Below are 20,622 nucleotides of genomic sequence, written 5' to 3'. Positions count from 1 at the left end.
TATGTTCTTACAAGGCCAACGCCTTTGGACAATTCTTGGAGATGCAAATCTCGTCAACGATGATTTAGGCATCAGTAAATAGCATAGCCTTGATATGAATCTTTACCGAGGAACATTGAATGTGGAGCCAAATGAAACAGCCGCCGAAGAAACGTGACTTTGCTTCCAGGTCAGACATTTTAATTGTTTCCAACTCTGTGATATTTGGGATTAAATGACAGATAATGGTGTCCAAATTCTAACACAGTCCATACCTAAAGGGTTCGTGCTCTGTATAAAAATAAAAGCAATGTCTCCTAAACAAAATTTGTTAAATCTAAGTTTTGCGTACTGGTATTTGTGACTGCTCTGTTTTCCAATCTATTTCAAACTATCGAAATAAAACATCGTTTTGTGTGGACAAAAAATGTCAATTCATTTGATATTCAATACATGTTCATTCCACCAATGTTGGTGCTGCAGTGCACCTCAATACACACGCGACACACTAAGTAAGTTTCTTTGATTGCACTGGCATGGATTTTTAAAGTTAATTTAGATTGACGCTATCTCGGACGACTCTTATCGTAAATGAAATATTAATGTGTCAGATGCTGCTGCAAGGTTTTGACGCGATGACTGGGTAAATACATTCTCAAGTTTCCATTGGATGCTTGGACGCCATACAGTGGCGTCCGAGAGAAACTTGAAAATGTAATCACCCATTGATCGTGTTGATCCATTTGATTCAATCGGAGACAGCTAGATTTTCCTTCATGGGGGAGCTTATTTTGACACAATACGACCGAATTCAACTTATTCAACTAAATTCGACTGTGACTTTCAAAATCAAACATTTGTTTGTTTTTCGAAGTCGCATGTCGAATCGGTCACATTTTGCCAAATGGTAGCTTTTGCTCCTCAATGAGTAAACAATCTGGCTGGCGCAACAGAATCGACTAGATCAAATTTTGGTAGTGGCTAGTGTGCACTGGGCATAACACCCAACGAACCGCTATGTAGTTGTGTGTAATTCCGAGGGCAGCCCACTCGGCCCCCGTCAGGGCACCACTATCAATTATGAGAAAGAATGACGAAGAAATTCCTGATCCCATTCGGATGCGAACGTCGAATTTCCACACATAGATCAGTTTTATACGTTTCTGTGACAAGCTGCTCCATGTTTTAAAATAATAATAATAGATAGCATTTGGGTAGCGCAAATCCCCGCTCAACAGCAAGCTCTATTTTCGCTTCAGAATCTATACTATTACCCCAGCAGACCTGAGAGTATTCTGAAACAACCTCAACTTCCTGGGAAGCATACAGAGCAAGCAGCCATTTACAGGCGCTAAAACACTAACATACTGACCTCTACGTGTACTTATTTCCTCTCTCCCTATACCGTCAGTTGCACAAGGCAGAGCGAGGTTCATGCCTCACGTGTTCGTCCCTGGTTACTTCCTCTTACCTTGGTCAATCTAGGCCCAGTGAGGTTGTCTCATTCCTGACCGTACCTCTGCAGTTTCCATTTGGTCTACCTCTTCTTCTCTTTTTTTTTCATTTGATTCTCTTTTGTCTAATTGGGCAATCGTGTCTTTGGCATTCCCAAAATGTGTCCTTAATATCTCTGTCTTCTCCTTTTATAGTCTCGTTGATATCTTTAATCTCAGCACCTTCCAATTCACCATTATTTCAATAATTTGTAATAAGTTGATATAATAGATTCATTCCAATGTTTAAAACAAATCTTTTGTTTGACGGCTTTTTACAAATGTGTGTTTGTTTTTCCGTCTCGACCCAAGCATCAATACCAACAAAACATTGCTATTATTATATTTTGTGCTAGATGTTATCCATAAAGAATGATGGGAGTTGTCTCTGGTTATATTTGCAGCACTTCTGTTTTGGAAAAAAAAAAGTATTAAAGGTCAACTTTTTCAACAGAATTTGATCATTCTTGCATGGTTATTACATGTTTTTATGTTCCAATTCCTTCATTGGCTGTAGTTCGTAAAAATTGAATTCGTTCTTTGGGAGTGGTCTATTTAAAATCTCTTGGCATTGAAAGTGTTCTTCCAATCAAATTATCTAATCTTCTACTTCTAAAGGTTTTTTTTGCCATGATGTCATCTTTCTTTTCTGCTGGTCCCTTCAATAAGTTTCCAATTTCTCTAACCAGTCTTTTGATGATCTGGTACAATTTTCTCCCCGTAAACTTTCATTTACAACGAATGATTGATTTATTGTTATATACGTAGCTGTTCTTCTCTATGGCAGCAACTTGCAGTGATCACTCTGTCATTACTTGAACCCAATAATTCAAATGAAGAGTACAGAGGGGGGAGGGGAATTAGTCACGGCTTTTAATTTTTGTCTGTCTTAATGTATTGTTTGGATCGTTTTTCTTTCATTCAAAATACCATTTTTATCAGAAACAGCAGTAGTAGTATACTAGTGTTGTATTTACAATTTTTATAAATGGAAAGAATGGCAGTGGTCCCTAAGAAATGTGAAAGAAAGGCAGTAGTACATGACTTATGCTATTGTGCCCCTGAAATCTTCTAATGTAATTAGGCCTAGATCAAAATGATGCATTCGCCTCGAGTTACATATTATCTAGCCTACTATGTTTTTTGAAAAAAAAAAAGTAATACAAAGTAGCAGATTGCGTAACGTAAAGACGTTTACTTTATCAAACAATCAAAAACAGTCTTCCAGCGGCAGAACAAACAATTAAGAGGGACGCGTGGAAAATTTGATAAAAATCTGGCTGAATACAAGGGAATAAAAGGCTGAAAAAACATTAATTCAGAGGCAGAGAAATAACGGCAATAGTGGATTTCACCGAACTATAGTACCAATAAAATACCATGAAATATTAATTTACAACCACAAAAGGGAATCTGGTTCAATAATATGTAATGAAGTCAGTTCACATCTACAATGAGAGCAAGGAACTTCTAAAAACATGTTGCCCAAGGTATACATGGACATTGTATCTGGACGACCCTGATCAGCTCCTAGTTGGCCTACGCACAATTCCTAAAAAAAACAAACCAAAACAAAACAAAAGAGACAAACAAACAAAATAACCATTGGAAAAGCAAGACATCATACGACAGGCTCACGGAATGTGTACCTTATGTTGATAAAAAATGTTTGTCTTTTTACAACTACAGTAGGTGTCTAAAATGAATTTACTGAAAGAGTACTCTACACTCCCCCTACCCTCCTTTTGCTCTCCCCAATCCTCAAGACATAGGCCAACTCGAAATCAGATGGCTGTACCTATTTAAAGAAGATTTTTAAACTCAACAACAATTGTAATTAATCACATACATCTAATATACAGATACACTGGCATTTAAAGAGAGTCAGCTAAAGATGCCATGTCAACAGTTGTTTTCTGTCTAGAACAGAATAGGTATGCGAAAGACTGACACTGAGAATGAGAAAACCTGAGAAAAGAAAAACAAAAAATAAATACAGTCCTTAAGAATTCATGAAACTAACAATTTTTTTCTACTTTTTCTGAATTAGAACAATATTTGAGGCAGCGAGGTGGAATCAGGCTCTCGTCAAAATAATGAAATCGAAGGAAACAGCAGTTTTCTCCCTGCTTAACAATTTTTACCAATTTTTTTGTTTTTCGGCTCAACACCTTGTATGTCCATTTACAAACAAATTCCTTTGAGGATTTCACCGAAAAGCGTTGATTAAAGGCACAAAAATAGAAATTTACAGTTTCATTGGACTCTCCAGCTTTGGAATTTACCAAGCTTTGGCGGCCATTTTCTCGCTAATTTTACTCTTGAATCAAGTGGCCCCCACCTCCTTCAATCCAAAATATCTCCACTTCTATTGAAGATGGATAGGTTATTTTTTCATTGAAAGCAAGACACATGAACAAGCTTTTTAAGATGATACCAATAACTCAATATGCCCAAAAATTGACGAGAGCCTGATTCCACCACGCTGCCTCACATATACATACTATTTTCCATTTAAAAAGGTCAGTCTTCTTTTATCAAACACAATGAACAAAGTTAAAGTATTAAAATGTATATATATATATATATTTAAAATTAGATCTAAAGGTCATCAAAAAGATCTTTCCCAGCACGAACAAAGACTGTACCCACATCAACATTTCTGTAATAAGAGATATCGGGGGTAAGTGCTGCGGGGGCTAGCAGCAGTATCAGAGCTGACTCTTACTGCTCATATACTATAGTTTTGGGTTTTTTTCAAAACAACTGCCTGACCTCTCAAACTGAATGTATACCGTATACCTTCATGAGACAAGCTTATCTGAAAGTAAGAACTGAGAAAAGCAAATAGTAGCAGCATCCTAGTTCATAACAAAGCAAAGAATCACAACAACAAAAATGGGATATAACCTATCTTTAAAAAGTATAATTTTCCATAGGACAACCACTTCAGCTGGGGGAGGGGTAGGCCTACTTCATAGACCTATCTTGGTAGCTATGACATTTTTAGATAAAGCCTTATAGCAAGGAGGTAATACAGGAAGACATCTCTAAAATGAAATTTAAATATTCTTTAAAATGGACGGTTGCCATGGTAACGGTATTCATAGTAAAAATAAACAACTTTCTTTAAAAATATAAAGGATTTTTTTTTACCCACCAATTTTAAAAATGTATCAAATTTGGTACTTTGGTAGATATACTCAATACAAAATATTTTTATTTAGTTGGGCTCTTGGATAGGCCCTTCCAGAATAGAAAAAAAAGATAGAAATGGATAACTGACCTACCCATATCATGCCTCTGAATTCGACTACATAATCAACCTTAACTCACTTTTGAAAGCATCGATTTGCTTTTCCACCTGTACAATATTAGGTTATGGTGTGAATAACAAACCCTGAAATTTTCATTAGAATCAAAAACAAAATAAAAAAGTAGATGAGAAAAGGCTATCAAAAATTGAAGTTTTGAGAAAAACAACATTTTGTTGCATAACAGGCAAACAAAAGTTCACGGACAGAAAAACGTCCAGATACCTAACTTACCCAAAATCGTCAACTTTAAAAGCAGCCCCCCCCCCCCCTTTCCCCCCCACTTTAATCAATTCTCCCTAACTTTTTGGTGTCCTCAGCTAGCTCCTAAATCTTAAGTTTCTTGAAGGTGTTGCTTCTGTCTCATCGATTTTACAGCTCTAATTGTTATGAAGGAAACACATGGGCATGGCGTCAGTTGCTGAACGCTGAGAAAAGTTAATTTTTAAAACTTTGATTAAAGAGTTTTAAGGCACCTGCAATACAAATAGGTCATACAAGTGCCGAAGATAGGGGTAGATGAGTGGAATCGTTACTAGAGAGTGACATACAAAGAAAAGAAGGAAAAACACAACCGTTATTGTTTTTTTTAAATATAAGATAAGGACAGCGTAGCACCAACTAATCACACAGGAGACACAAGCCTACTTTATGTCCACAGAATCGTTTGGACTTCATTTTCACCTTTCAACATTATTTTGTCAGTGTCGTCAGACACTGCATTGATTGAAATATTCAACTTGTCGCATAATGTAACATTATCTGTACCAGGTGACCCGAACGAAAGAGTATATAGCCATAATTTGACAAAAGGTCTCATGGAGTAAGTACTGTGAACCGTCTGGGGCTTGCTGAATGATTTTCTTTCCCTGGTCCTCGTCCTCCTCCTCCTGTGCCACCATAACCACAAGCACCACGTACCACCTCATCTTCCTATTCCTCTCCACTTTCTTCTTCTTCTTCTTCTTCTTCTTCTTCTTCTTCTTCTTCTTCTTCTTCTTCTGCTTCTTCTACTTCTTCTGCTTCTTTTTCTTCTTTTGCTTTTTCTTCTTCTGACTCACTCATGCGAAAACACAACGAGGCTATTTAAAAAATATTAAATATTTCCAAAGTTTGTTTACGTAGATGAATACAGAGGGTAGACTGGTTTAAATGGGATAATTGTAGAATTTGTTGTTGGTTTGCATTTGCTAAAATTTGAACTGAAGTCTTACTATCAGAAAGAGAAAGTTATTTTTTTAAAATCTCTGCACAAATACGATGGGGGAGGGGAGAAAGAAGAGGAGTTAACGGGACATAATTCACGAAATATTTCAAACAAGAGCAGGATCGTTTTGAACTAGGCCTATGTCCCTTTAATCTACTGCATTCGACTCAGAACCGATGACATTTCGATTGCGAAAGCTGCCTTATCGGCTGGCCGTCGGAATATGACTAGAAAATTACTATCTGCAATAAGTTATCTACCGCTGAACGGTATTTAACGGCCGTCCAAGGTTATTTCAACATTGTAATCCGATTGCCGGACTTGCCGACTCAGGCCTACATATATATACTCGTAGCCCATATACATTGTATATAAATTATATATTTATATAATATATATGTTTAATTATATATAATTTTATATGTATATATATATATATACATATATATATATATATATATATATATATATATATATATATATATATATATATATATATATATATATATATACATCGTTCATTCACAGTAGAATTGTAATGGGCTGATTCATCATGTCACGTTCATAACTGTGCCTGATCTACAACAGGGAACTGCTGCTTTTTCTTTCCTAATCCTTACTAGCGTCATTCTCCTCTAGATCTTCTTCTTTTGTATGTTTGTCAGACTCTTGTGACCTGCTATTTCCGGGGTGCCTTGATAGTCGAAGCAGACTTTGTTGCTGTTTAAGCTAGAGAGGTGGGCAGAGTAAGTCTGATTCACTGTAAAGACTTCTCTGTTGACACCACCCACCCCTTGGCGCTCATATGACCAGTTGCGAGCGCCGTAAAACCCTCGACTATATATATATATATATATATATATATATATATATATATATATATATATATATATATATAATATATATATATATATATATATATATATATATTATAAGTGTGTGTTTATATATATATATATATATATTTATATAAAATATATATTAATATATAGCTAATATTATATAAATATATATAAAATTATAGGATATTTCAAAGAGAGTCGCAAATATGGAAAATAATACTTTTTTAAAAATACTAGAGTGCCATCTCAATCAAATTAGGTTGACCCCCAAAAAGTTTGTAAGGTATGAAGATTTTGCACCCCTGTGACATTAGATAGTACAGTACTACTAGATTTTTGCCATGCATAAAATAACAATTAGTAAAACGAAACTTGTGTAGATTTACATTTAATGATATGTACAGGTACTTGTAATTTATACCATAATTACTTCTTTGAAACAGCTGACAATAACTTTTATCATTGGACATTATGTTCCGGACATTATGGACCCCTTTTTCAGAGCCTACATGAAATACGAATTTTCATTTTTCACAAATAGGCTTTCTTTTCACATTTCTCTCAATTTCTATTTCTAGATGCCTCTGAAATAAATTATGCGAACTGTTTCTGGTACGACTATCGTGAGAACTCTTGGGTCTCAAGCAACAAAGATGGCGGTTTCCGTCAACACTGCTTTGTTTATTTTGCATACCTTTACAACATCAATTTTGATGTAAGTCTAGTGATATGTTTTATATTGAATCCATTTTTTAGACTTAGTGATGTATAAATTCCCCTGAGTCATGATAAATTTCATCTGTGTCAACTGAACTGTCATAGAAATCTATTATTGTCTCTGTTAGTTGCAATCCCTTGTTTCTTGGCCTTGGCCTTGGCTTGCTATCAATACAATGTAACACAGAGCTGATTGCATGTTACAATTTTCGGTACTTTTACTGTACTCCGGTACATTTTTGAGAACCAGTACTTTACTTTACTTCGATACTTTTTATTTTAAGTACTTTTGAGTCTACATCTATCTAGATTAGTAGGCTATTTTTTTAGGCCACCTCTATTCTCACCCCGGGTGAGAATAGCGCAGGCGAGTCTTTTGGCTATTTTCACCCGTTGTGCGTTCACCATTATAGCCTACATCTAGGCCAACCAATTTTGCGTTCACCCTGAACCACAGAATTCTACACTGATAAAACAGAAAAATTGTAGAATTCTGTGCCGTGAGCTTACACTTTCCATTACTAAACTAAGTGTACTACTGTAGCCTAAAAGCGTATTATTATAATATTATTGTCTGTGGACAGTGGAGAGAGAGAGAAAGAAAGAGAGAGAGAGAGGAGTAGCGTGAGAGCTTGGACCGGGCAAAACAAAATGGCGACCCACGTAGTTCGGCTCGATTCGAAAAGTTAAAATATAGCTGTAGCATCTTTGTAGACAACCAAATTAATTTACTTTTGAGTGTTAACATCATTTTTTAAATAATTTTTAACTTTAAAATATTTTGGTCAATTTGATCGTCCGCACCGACAGACAGTAATCAGAAAGAGACAGAGAGAGAGAAGAGGGGAGGAGTAGATCTTGCGAGAACTTCCGGGCAAAACAAAATGGCGACCCGCGTAGTTCGGCTCGATTCGAAAAGCACATTAAATGAATACACAGAAATTATGGCTCTTTTCAAAATCTCTCTCTTTTCATCATTTCTGTGTGCTCTCATGCTGATGCGTGATCCCCCAAAAAACTTTTTACAACTTTTTATCTGAATATATCTCGTACAAAAATTGTTCTAAGTTGTTGTATTTTGAAACAGAACTAATTCATTCTCTCAAATAAAATTTCTTTGACATAAAATTAATACAGAGATGAAACTTACTTTTGAAAACGAAAATTATGTCTTAAAGAAGAAAAAAACCTCTATATGCTAAATGCACCACCAATTAAAAATCTTGTAGATCTAAGGAAAGACATGAACCGATCGGTTTGCTTTTTTAAAAATCATTTTCTTTTTTGCATTAAATTTTTTAATCCCTGTAACATTTAAATAGAAGTATTTCATTTCTCATAGAATTTAAAAAACTAATTTAATATTTTTATAAATTCCAGAATTCTTGGAGCCGGTGCCCTCCTTTAGATTCAAAACATTTTATAAACCTTGCTCGTAATGTTCAGTGGTGGCCAAACATAAGGACCCGCCAAACCATCAATGCTTTTACCGCATACACTATAAACTTTTCATACAGTTTCCTCTATAGATATGACAAGGAGTGGGTGCGGTGACCAATAGACAGTATATTTTTGCAGTTGGGGTGGGTGGGGTGCCCATTGTGGAGTTAACATCCTGAAAGGTGAAAGTGGGCTTTGCCACTGAAACAAATGTCATTGAGGAAATGTTCACGCTTTTCAATACGATCGAGGAGCCAAGTACACATTGCCATCCTCTGATCAATGTCAACCTCACGAATATGAATTATATTGATATAAGGTGAATTCTGCCTTGAGAAAGTGGGCTGTTGAGGTGTAGAAAAGTCATAGCCGCAGACACGGTCTGTGGACAGACATCTCATGGGACTCTACTCAATTACTGCATCCTTGTGATTTGTGACATTGAAAGGGGTGCGAATTGTGCGTTTTTGACCTGTAGTGGTCGTTTTGTCCTGGAATTTTTCATTCTTATTCTCTCTAGATTCAAGTGACGGAATATCTCAACCCATGACAATAACATCATAGAAGCCGTTCAGGGCAATTTTTTAATCATTCTTTCCGTACCCTGCGTGAAACCTACGAAATGTCAGGGTATGAGTTGGAGGCGAGGTTGCTCTCATTACAAAATACTCTCTGCTCTGTAAAATACTAAAATAAAAAGTAACTATGATCTCAGCAGGCAAAGGAAATTTGAGAAAAACAATATCTGCAAACTTCTGTTGACTTGTCAGACTGCTGTAGCTTGCAATATGGCGCGAACATTGCGACTTTTAGCCATATAGGACATATGTGAAGCGTGCTGACAAAATGAGTAACTGCTTGGATTCGAGTCCTGTGGAAATAGGTATACCACGCTTAAAGGTGAAGTTTTTACTTAATATAATAAGTAAGTATGAAATAGTAAAAGGCTTTTTATACTTCTAGAGAATATATAGGGCATCAATAGGAAATCTACAATTTTGACCTTAGTATCGATTTTTGGCCAATACCTCCATCTGTGGAATGCGAGAAGCAACTCATTTTGTCTGTTCGCCTCTAATCTAATGCGAACTGGTGCGTCATACTTCCCAAGTGGGGATATATCTGTGTGCGCCTGGAGAAAGGTACCAAAAGTCGCCACAGATCATTTTCAGCTACAGGCTGATAATGACAAAAAATCGCTTTTTTAATCAAAATGTGTTTCCATAAAAACATGATAGTTCCACCATTTTTTAACAATGTATTAAAAGGGTTTTCATTGATTTGACTTCTAAATATTTTATTTTCGATTATTTTGAGGATAGAGTATTTAAAAAATATAATGAAAACTGCTGTTATAAAAAGGTGTTAAAATCTACTCTTAAAGCATTCTCTTCCCTGCTATGCTTTATCTTTGAATTTTAATCATGATATATTGATGTCAACTGAATGGCAAATTGGAAATGAACTTTTCATGGATAAATAACATTTAAAAGAAGTTTTATTTTTTCAATTTTGTGTGTTCTCTCATTTGTTAAACTTAAAAAATATCATTTTCTCAAAATTATATTTTTATACCCTACCTCGCAATATGTGCAATATATCTCAAAAACTACTTGATACCTCAAAAATAAAAAAACCCACTGTGTTCAGCATTGAATTTATGGCACTACCCTTCACTCAAAATTGTCAAAATCTGACTTTTGGTACCTTTCTTTGGGCACACACACATATTATGTCCAATGATGCTAAAAATGGTTTGTTTTCTCATGCGCTATACAGAGCAAAACTATTGTGTGGAATCATCTAAAATGAATATCAGACAAATTCCTTTTGGCTGGCAAATATTTTGTTCAAATTTGAGACCCAAAGCTTTGACGTTGAGGAAAGTATTTTCGAAAAAAGTTGCAAAGTTGTTGTTTTTTTAATCGCCCTGTGTATGCCTCTACTCAGCAGCTGTGTGCTTTTTCGTGTGTGTCAAATTAGAATGGGTGGTATAGAGGCATCGCCTCCTTACTGAGAGGTTGCTTCACTCACTGTGCCAAAGCTCCCAGTTCTGTGGAGTTTCTTTGAAACTAGATGTGCTGGGCAGGATAGATAAATGTGATACTGACTGGATGGAAGAGTGGATGATGTCTTGTTTGAGACCAAAAGATTTGTTTGCTGGCGTTGAAATTTAAACTAGAGTTTCAAATCTGTACCAAGCACATTTGGTCGCTTAAAGCACAAGGGGGCTATCCCGAAAAATGCTGTTTTGAGAAAATCGACAGAAAAGTTTTTGCCCCTTGTTCAGTTTATATTTAAAAGGCAAAGAGAGTTTTCTCAGTAACCAAACAAATACACACCAATGAAACCAAACTTGTCCTATAGGTAGGGCAATGCCCACATTTGCTGTTGGTGAAGATTTCTGGAAACCCACGAAATGCGGGTTAGCCGGCTTGTCCTTAAAAGCGACCATCTCTCTACCTTGAATCCTTTTATTTAAAAATAAGAAATATTTTTTTTTACGTGATTTTATATAAAATGAGTGGAGAATGGTATGTAAGATAAAAAAGCCACTTTTTGTAAATTTTAAAAACATACTGTTTTACTATAAGCTGCTGTTTCAAAAGAAAGATTTTATTTTTCATTATGTTGACGGCATGTGTGTATTATGACAAATCGAATGTTGCCAACTGATGAAGGTAAAGAAAAGTGGTTTGGTGGTTTCAGAGGGTAGCTGATGAGCTTATCAATCAGTGATCATACAGTCATTACTTTTGGGAACTGATTGTATTTGGACAGCATTTACGGCACTACTTTTGACAGGATGAATGAGTTGTAGCTTTTGTGAATTTTCAGACAAACATTTCTCTGTGGAGCATTGGCATGTTTGTAGTTTGAAGACTACCCAGTGCAGCACTCATAGTGTGAACATATTTCAGTTCTAGGATCGGCTGTGCCTGAGGACGATTTCTGGGATGAAAGGCAAAGGGTTAAATTCTGATTTCCACTGTAAAATGTCAGTTTTGGTTGTGGAGATGGGGTTTGATATATATTTTTTAAAAATTTAATCCTGTTCTTCTTTCATGTGCATGGATATGTACATGATAGGGTATACTTTTTTTTACCTTTCATATTTTTAAAGAGTTTTAAGTGTTAAACAAAAAAATTAAAAGAGAAATGCTTTCAAGCTCCCGCAATGCTCTCCAAAAGACTCTCGTTCACACTCGCTTCCTGTCATTAGTACTGTCTGCCCTCTTCTCTCAATACACTAACACACAGTGCTCATACTCCCTGCCAGTTGTTTGACTTGGCTCATAATCATTTCAGTTGGGTTCATAACTGTATTGTTTCTTTTTTCTTTCAGCTCCCTAACATGTGCAAACTTTTGTTACTATGGAAAAGATGTGAACAGCATAAAAGCCCTACAGAACCAGTCTTGCTTGACAGGAGAAGTTCATTTGTTAAAGACTCTTTATGTGACAGACTACAGTGAGAAATCGCAGACTGAAGATCCAGTTGACAAACAGAGCGCCAACTTGAAACAAGCTGCTAATAATGGAAGCAAAAATTGTTTTGTTTTTCGTCATATTTCCACGAATGTGTTGCAGGATAATGTGAAACAAGAGTCTGTGCATACTCAGTATGGTTGTGACTTCAAGAATGTGTGTCGAGATGTGCTACATGATGACATAATAGTGAATGTAAGTGTGAACATATTAGTGAGGCAGCATGGTGAATACAGGCGCTCGTCAAAATAACGAAATCGAAGGAAAAGGCATTTTTCCACTAGTTTGGACATTTTAATCTTATTTTTATTTTATGGCTCAACTTCTTTTATGTCCATATAAAAACACATTTCCATGTGAATTTTACTGAAAAACATTGATTAAAGACATAAAATATGTCATTTTTCCTTTTTCAAGGACTCTTTAGCTATTGGAGTTCCCAAACTTTGAGGGCCATATTTTTGTCGCTAATTTCACCCTCTGAAACCAGGCAACCTCACCTCCTTCAATCGCAAATATTTTGATTTCTATTCGAGATATAAGGATATTTATTTCATCAGAAGCAAAACAAATTAAACTGCTTTCAGTTGATTCCAGTAACTTTGTGTGCCCAAAAATTGATGAGCGCCTGATTCCACCGCGCCGTGACCCAATATTTTTTTGTTTCATCTTACAAGATTCAATCTTTAGATTTTCATTTCTCTGTATCTGATCAAATGATATTTTGGAGACAGGAACATGTTTTATTATGGAATGATATTTTTATATGATGCATTTCCACACATAGCTTTTAGTAAATGTGTGTTTTATCCATGCAAATACAGCAACTTTGAGAGTTTAACTTCGATTAAGTTTTAAGTTACATGGGCCAAGGTGACTAAGACCACCTTTTGTACAAGTAGTGTCAGTCCTAAATCATTGTAAACTAATAATTTTAATTTTAGAGTTGGGGGCCTGATAGTGTTTGTCAAACGCATAGTATTAAAGAGGTACAGTCTGATTTATTTTCAAAAATAAAATGCAGTATTTTTTTGGTTTACTTATGAGGCCTAATTGGTATTTTTTTATTCCTAAAAACATGATAATAGCTCTGCAGGCACCATTTTGGGCAGAACTACACTTGAATCTAAGGTGTCTGCCCCTTACTGCTAACAATTGGTTCTTTATTGTCTTATAAAACTTTGGTAGAGATAGTTTTCACAAATGTACTTTAACTTTAATAATGTTTTTGATGATAACATACTTTAAAATTGGGTGAATTAACTGATTTTAATCTCTTATTTTTAGTTTTTTAAATACTTTTTATGTGGATGTTGTAGTCTTGATCGTCTCTTCCTGGAATTGCTGATTCGAAGTGACTAAGACCACTATTTGAATTGCCTGTTCAACCCAATTTGCCTGTCTATATGTTCATTCTTTATATTATTTCTATTTTCAGGTGAATTGTGTGACATTAGCACCTGGTAATAACAGAATGGCCCCGTAACAGTATATGGTCTTGCTGCTAGGTTGAGCTTAAAGTCTAGAGCTAGAGATAAAAGGTTTACATTTATACGAGGAATTGCCGTACATCTTAAGCTGGCATTCATTGATGATAAGCTATTAAGTATGCAACTCTATCAAAATTTATTACTATTAATGATATATTCTCTTCTATCTCTCTCGATTTCTGTTCCAGTATAGCACTTTAATCCCAGTCTAGACCTAGATAAATACATTAATACCCATTACTAAAATACCATTATCACGATGCGGAGAGCCTACAAACCAAAGCTTGGTGAATGGCATATAATAAAGATATTGACCTGAAACTTTCTAACACTATATTGTCCTCTGAGCCCTTTAAGCCTTTTCCTACCGCGAGCCGCACTTTGCATCTTGCAGATGTGGCCTCGCTGGACCGAGAGCCGGGCTCGCTATCTATTCCAATCCTGTAATGAAAAGACATTAAATTCTCGGCCGATCCACGTTTTCAAAATAATAGAATTGTCTTCCTTTTGTGGAAATGAAAGAAAATATAATACTGAGAGACGATATCTATCTAGTGATTTCAGAGCTTTTTTCGGTCCCCTTTGAAAAATAAAAATGAAAATAAAAGTGCTCCCCTGAATTCAGCATATGTCTCATATTTTTAACTGTAATAGGCACACATACATAACTTTCAGCCTTTCTTTGCATTACTTTAGGAAGCCTACCTGTGAAGTTTGAATGATGCTGTTGTTTTACTTTTTTAGATATGACCTTTCAAAGCTGGACAATTTCTTGATTTCATATGACACCTTCGATATTGCATAATAACTTTTAGAAAACCCAAACTAATATAATTGGAATAAATCTTCAACATTGCATCACCTTCTGATACATTATTTTTTAACCTTCAGTTTGATAGGCCATATGATATGCTTTGTTTGTGTTGAGTTGGATGTCTTGACATTTTCCTTTGATGGGGTAGGGGCCTAAAAATAGGACAGGGAAAAGCCCTGGGCCAGTGGTGGATTTTGGCCTTGTAGGAAAAGAGTTAAGGGGTACCGTACTGATAGTTTGATGCCCTCAGTAACACTCACAACAAGCATAAGTTATTTCCAGAGGTCTTAGTCACCCCAGGATGGGGATTACTAATACAATCATGCTGTTTTATAAGAGAGATTTTATAGGGTGGTCTTTGTCACCCCATGCTGGGATGAGTAAGACCAACCCCTAAAAAACTCTAGTAAATCCGCTTGAAAAATGGAGTAAATATTTTACTGGTTACTGGTCTTTGTCCCCATAGTGTCCTTCGTTACCTCAGTCCACCAGTATGTTCACATTTGATCTTTCATAATTTCTAGGAAAGCAATTTTCTCAAGGAACATTTACAGGCCTGTATGCCACATTGAATTTTACGAAGTGCAGACGTCAGAGTGTGTAAACCATTTTGACTCTCAATCTCATTCTGATCATGGCAGAGACATTCTTCTACATTAGTGCAAGGAAAATATGGACAGCCAGCTAACAATTCGAAGTAGAAGGTCATTTCTTTCTACCCTCTGGAAAGAGAAGGGATAGAAGATCAAATTAAAGACTTAATTGTACTTCAGTGTTTACTTTTACTTTAGGTCTCTTTTCCCTATATTTTGAAATTCCAGGTGACTATGAATGGATCACTGGGACAACTATTTTGCTGTTCGAGTGACAACTGCAACAACATCAGCAAAATTCCACATCTGCCTGCGGAAAACAGAGTATGCTATGAAGGGTATAGCAATAATACTGGTTCTCAAGTAGGTGAGTTTGGATGACGTTAAGTGTGCATGTCAGCATAATCCTGTTGACTGTTATACAGTAGCTTTTTGCCTCTTATCCGTTTCCATCATGTATATATATATACAAATTTAAGTTGTCTAGTGGCAATCAAAAGATTGCACATTTGCCCCATTGTCAGGTTGGATCTAATACCCAATTGTGAACTTTCTCTAATGGCTACCTGTTGATGACAGTCACTTTTACAAACGGCCACTTCCCACTTCTCCCCTTGCATTGTTGAAATAATATATGACACTGTCCAAAATTTCCACCTGCCCATGACAATACCTTTTCTCTTAAATAGTAGGTGGCCATCTTGGACAATTTTGACTTAAGTACCTTTTAAAAGACATTGTACACAATTTTTACATCCTTCATACAATATCAAGTCAAGCTTTTGCAGGAGGGGGAGGTGAGGGAAAAGAGGTTTGAAAGGGGGGAGGAGGGAGAGTGTAAACTTGGATAGGCATTTTGGAGGGGTATAAGGAAGGGAGAGGGGGATCTTTCTATGAGGTGATATAGTTTTCCCAGTTTTGTTTTTTTTCCTTTGGGGCAAAGATTTAAGTTTTGACGCAGTGGGACCCATAATGTGTGGCCTGAAAGAATGTCTTGTGTTTTACTCTCTTTCCATTGAACATTCTCATTAAAGACATACATATAAAAAGCTTACTTGAATGTAGTTGCTTGAATGAATTGATTTAACATACGAGATTATACTTTACTTTTACTTTACTTTTCCGATCCAGCGGCCATTTGGGTTCTAGCCCTTCGGTCTGTGAATATGGCAAAGAATTGACAGGTTTTAATCAGCTGTGCTCATATGAGATTATAAAGTTGACATTCGTGCCTCATCAACAGCTAAGATGAAGTCCTGTAGCCGTCCAGATGCCCTGTGTGCCAAGAAAACAATGTTCACAGATGGCAAGGAGGTGATGCAGCACTATTTCTGTGACCAGGACAAACTTTGTGAAGAGCAGCTGGCTTCAGGGGCCTTCAGATCTTGTCATGGGGTAAGTTGTCTCTGCCATTTGTTTTGATCATAATCAATCTTTTTCTCTGTGTGTCTTGGAGCTAATTTTCTAGCTAAACTAATGTTTCTTTATATAACTTATGTTCCTCTGAAAGTTTACCTCTTGTGGTAAGTACAGATCCCACCGTTTATGATCCTGGTTCTCTTAAGATCCCACTATTTTAAGAATACAGAACTTGTACTACACATGCCACCCCTAAGTTTCCGCTCTGATTCCCTCTGAAGGTCTACATTCGGCTAAGATCCCGCATTTCAGTTCATAATTTACAGAACAAAAACCTGGGTGGGAACAGTCGATCAACCAAGAGTGAAAAGTTAAGATCATTGAACTGCCCGTCGCATCAAAGCTCAGTGCCCCTAGACACTTGGAGGTGTGAACTGACCGCAGTGTTTGTTTTCCCCAAGTTTGCACTCGCATCTGACCTCTCAACCTAAACAAAGATCACTTGCTGGTTGGGGAGGGCCTACAAGTTTGCTTCAGGTGGGATCACATCGAAGTGTGAACCATTGCAACAGTGATTTCTTCTCCCAGATTTATGAAACAGACTGAATTTTGGTTGGTGTGGTCACAACGAAATAGTGTGTGACAACAAAAGGGGGGGAACTTGGTCAGAGATGGAAAGCTATTAATTTTGGACAGGTAAAAGGAGGAAGCAGCTGGAGAAGTGTAGATCTTGAGACTCAGGATAGGATAATAAGTGAAAATTGCTTGCTTCATGCCAATGTGATTGGTCTTCAAGGTTGACTACTCTTCGCTCGCCATATGTCATAAACCCACCCAGGGTCTCGTCAGTTCATTTTAGAATGAAGGGAGACCATTTTACTGGTTGTTGGCCTTAACATAGGTCACCATAGATTCTTCTCTTGGTGCATCAGCTAAGGTCCTGGTTGCCGAAGATCCCACATTTTCCATGCTCCCGAGCGCTGGGATCTAGGAAGGAGACTGCTGTATGATGTAAATGTGTTAACTTTTAATGTATTTGCTTTCAAGTAGGTTGTTCTCTTTCTTTATGTAGGGTAAGTTGGTTTGAAGATGGAGATCCCCCCCCCCCCCTCAACCATACACTCACATACTCATATACACATTTATGCAAGAACACTGCTTTTCTTGGGAAGGAGATGGCATCTGTAAAGTGAATGCGTTATTCAGAAATTACCATTGATTTTAGTTTTCTCTGTGCTGTTTGCTCAGTTGTTTACTAATTTCACTATATTTCATATGGTACAAGTTGGAATTATTCTTCTTAAGAGATGGTTTTTTTCCTACTTTACAGAGAGTACTGGAATCCAATATGACAGAGGAGTTGTGCTGTTGTGATGGAAACATTTGTTTCAAGCCCCCATGGGTGTCAGCCTCAGAAGAACTTGGAGACGGCTCTTTGAACAATACTTATTCCGACTGGTATATGAACCATCCAATACACAAACCCTCTGGGAGGAGGCAAAGTGGCTTAGTTATTAGTGGTATCATTGCAGCTCTTGTGATGATCATTAGCTTTGGAATAGGGGCTGTTGTGGTTGTAGTGTGCAAGAGACGTCAGCCGAGCAGAGACCCGAATGTCATTATGCAGTATGAGCGATTGTCAAACTCTGAGCCAGATGGTATTGAGGCCGTTATTTTATAGCATCACGTGCGGGGATAACATATAAATTTGTTGCTACTACAGCTGTTGTTTTGTTCACAAAGCATCATCTATTATTGTTATTTTGTTTTTTCTCAACTTTTCAAAAATCATAGCGCAACATGCAAATGTATAATTAATTGAAAACTTAAGAAAAGAAAATGCCTGATGATAAATCTAACCAAGAGTAATAATCAAAATGAGATTGTGAAACAGTCACTACCTAGTAATAATTTTCTGTCTCGTTGTCAAAAAGTGCTGCTGAGGTTTATAAATGCAGGTGCTTCAATCAATAACTAGCATCAGTTTACATTTTAGCGACATGTTTTCATTGTCACTGCGCTCTCAGCAGTAGAACCTGATTTGAACTAAGTGTAAGTTCTTTTCTATCAAGAAAGTGCATACTTCATCTGTTGGATTACCGTTTTGGTGGCAGGCAAAATGCAGATAGAAGATGAAGTCATTGGGGAATGACTCCATGAAGTGAGAAAAAATTATACCTGTTCACAATGTAGTAACACTTTAAAAAAAATTTACTTCCATACTAATATTCAAATCCATGGTTGCTTTGAAGTCATTTCTTTTTCAGTGTTCAGAACCATCATATTTATAGAGTAACCTGAGGTACAGAGTAAGATCATGAGTCGTACATAATTTTTGTCAGGAATAGTCTCCTAATCCAACATGACTTTTTGTCTCTTTTATTTTTTTAGTAAAAGTTTTGGACTTTATTAGTGGTTTATAATTGATTTTTGTCTTTTTAAAATTTCCTGTTGTAAGTTTTAATTACTTTATACTGGCATTATGGATGACCTCATAGTATTGATTTCTGTAGACTATTTTTTCTGAAACTTTTACATTTGTTCAGCATTGGATTGAACCCTGACTGGATGAATAATAGTTCTCTGGTATTCACCGTTTTAACTCTTGCAAGAGCTAGGGAAAACAATGAAAGAAATTAAACAAAACACGTTGTTGTTGAATATGACTTAAAATCCAGTACAGAAATTAATCTTGTGGTTAATGAGTGCTATTAGTAGGTTACACTTCTTTTCTACCTGTCTATTGTTACTGTATACTTGTCCTGCTTTTTAAATCCAGTAAATTACCATCATGGTGTTCAGGTGCTTGTCTTTTTAACTCAAATGTATTTTACCGTGTCATCTAATGACTTGTTAAGGATTTTTAAGTTACTAAAGGTATTTCGATTCACAACTGAACCCTTTTGTGTAAAAGAGAAGTTCTGAGCAGTTGTATTACCAAATCTTAATCTTGCATCAACCAATAAGATTTAAAAAGGTTTCAGCAAACCAAAATATATGTGGGGCATCGTGGTGAAATCAGGCGCTCGTTAAAATAATACATGTAGAACAAAAAATATCCGGGTTTTCCTGTCGGTTTGGTAATTTTTATTGAATATTTGTTTTTTTGGCTCAACATCTTTTATGTCCATTTAAGCTGTGTGTCTTTTACTAAAAACATTGATTAAAGGAAAAAAAAAATGTTAATTTTCGGTTTCCTAGGACTCTCAAGCTTTGGAAGTCACTAAACTTTGGTGGCCAATTTGTTTCTAACTTAACTCTGAGAATAGGTGACCCCCACCTCCTTCATTCTAAAATATCTTGACTTCTATTGAAAATAGATGGGTAATTTTTTCACAGAAAGCAAGACAATGCTCAAGCTTTAAGATGATGGCAATAGCTCCATATGCTCAAAAATTGACGAGCGCCTGATTCCAGCGCGTCGTGACACATGTGTACAGTGTGAAAGGTTCAGAGACCTGCAGTTGTTTTGCTGGATCGTAATCTTACTTAAACCTTAAAATGTAAATATATTTTTTTGGCAAACAAAACATATGTGCAGCCCGTGAACCTTTTGATGTTCATGTTCATCTTGTAACAACAACCAGTGACTTTATCTCGGCTGCTGTTTGCAAGTTAATCCTTTTTGTGTAAGATGATAACTGTGTACATGATGCTATTGTTCTTGGTTGTGGGCAATTCTTGAATTCTGTCATGTTTATTTTTATGAATATTTTACATGACATAAAATTATTTTGGTACCTGGACTTCTATTACAATCATCTCTGTGCTCGTTCTACTGTTTTACTAGCTTAAGCATTTTGTATGTGCAAGAGTTGAACAAGGTGCAATAAAATTAATTGTCTATGCATAATATTTTCTCAAGTGATTTGTGAAGTGGTCATAA

At 36.2% G+C, this 20,622-nt stretch overlaps 1 protein-coding gene across 1 annotated transcript; it reads left to right on the top strand.

Moving 5' to 3' along the window:
* The first annotated feature begins 7,450 nt into the window (after positions 1-7,450).
* Positions 7,451-19,904, top strand: LOC101855810. The gene is made up of 5 exons (XM_005103636.3): positions 7,451-7,550; positions 12,339-12,675; positions 15,606-15,744; positions 16,621-16,772; positions 18,067-19,904. The coding sequence occupies exons 1-5, from the start codon at positions 7,489-7,491 to the stop codon at positions 18,415-18,417; spliced, it is 1,041 nt and encodes a 346-aa protein (XP_005103693.2). The 5' UTR covers positions 7,451-7,488; the 3' UTR covers positions 18,418-19,904.
* The last annotated feature ends 718 nt before the right edge of the window (positions 19,905-20,622 follow it).

Source organism: Aplysia californica, unplaced genomic scaffold, assembly GCF_000002075.1.
Source record: "Aplysia californica isolate F4 #8 unplaced genomic scaffold, AplCal3.0 scaffold00383, whole genome shotgun sequence".
NCBI lineage: Eukaryota > Metazoa > Mollusca > Gastropoda > Aplysiida > Aplysiidae > Aplysia > Aplysia californica.
Note: the sequence above shows the minus strand (reverse complement) of the source record. Positions and strands in the feature narration are given on the sequence as shown.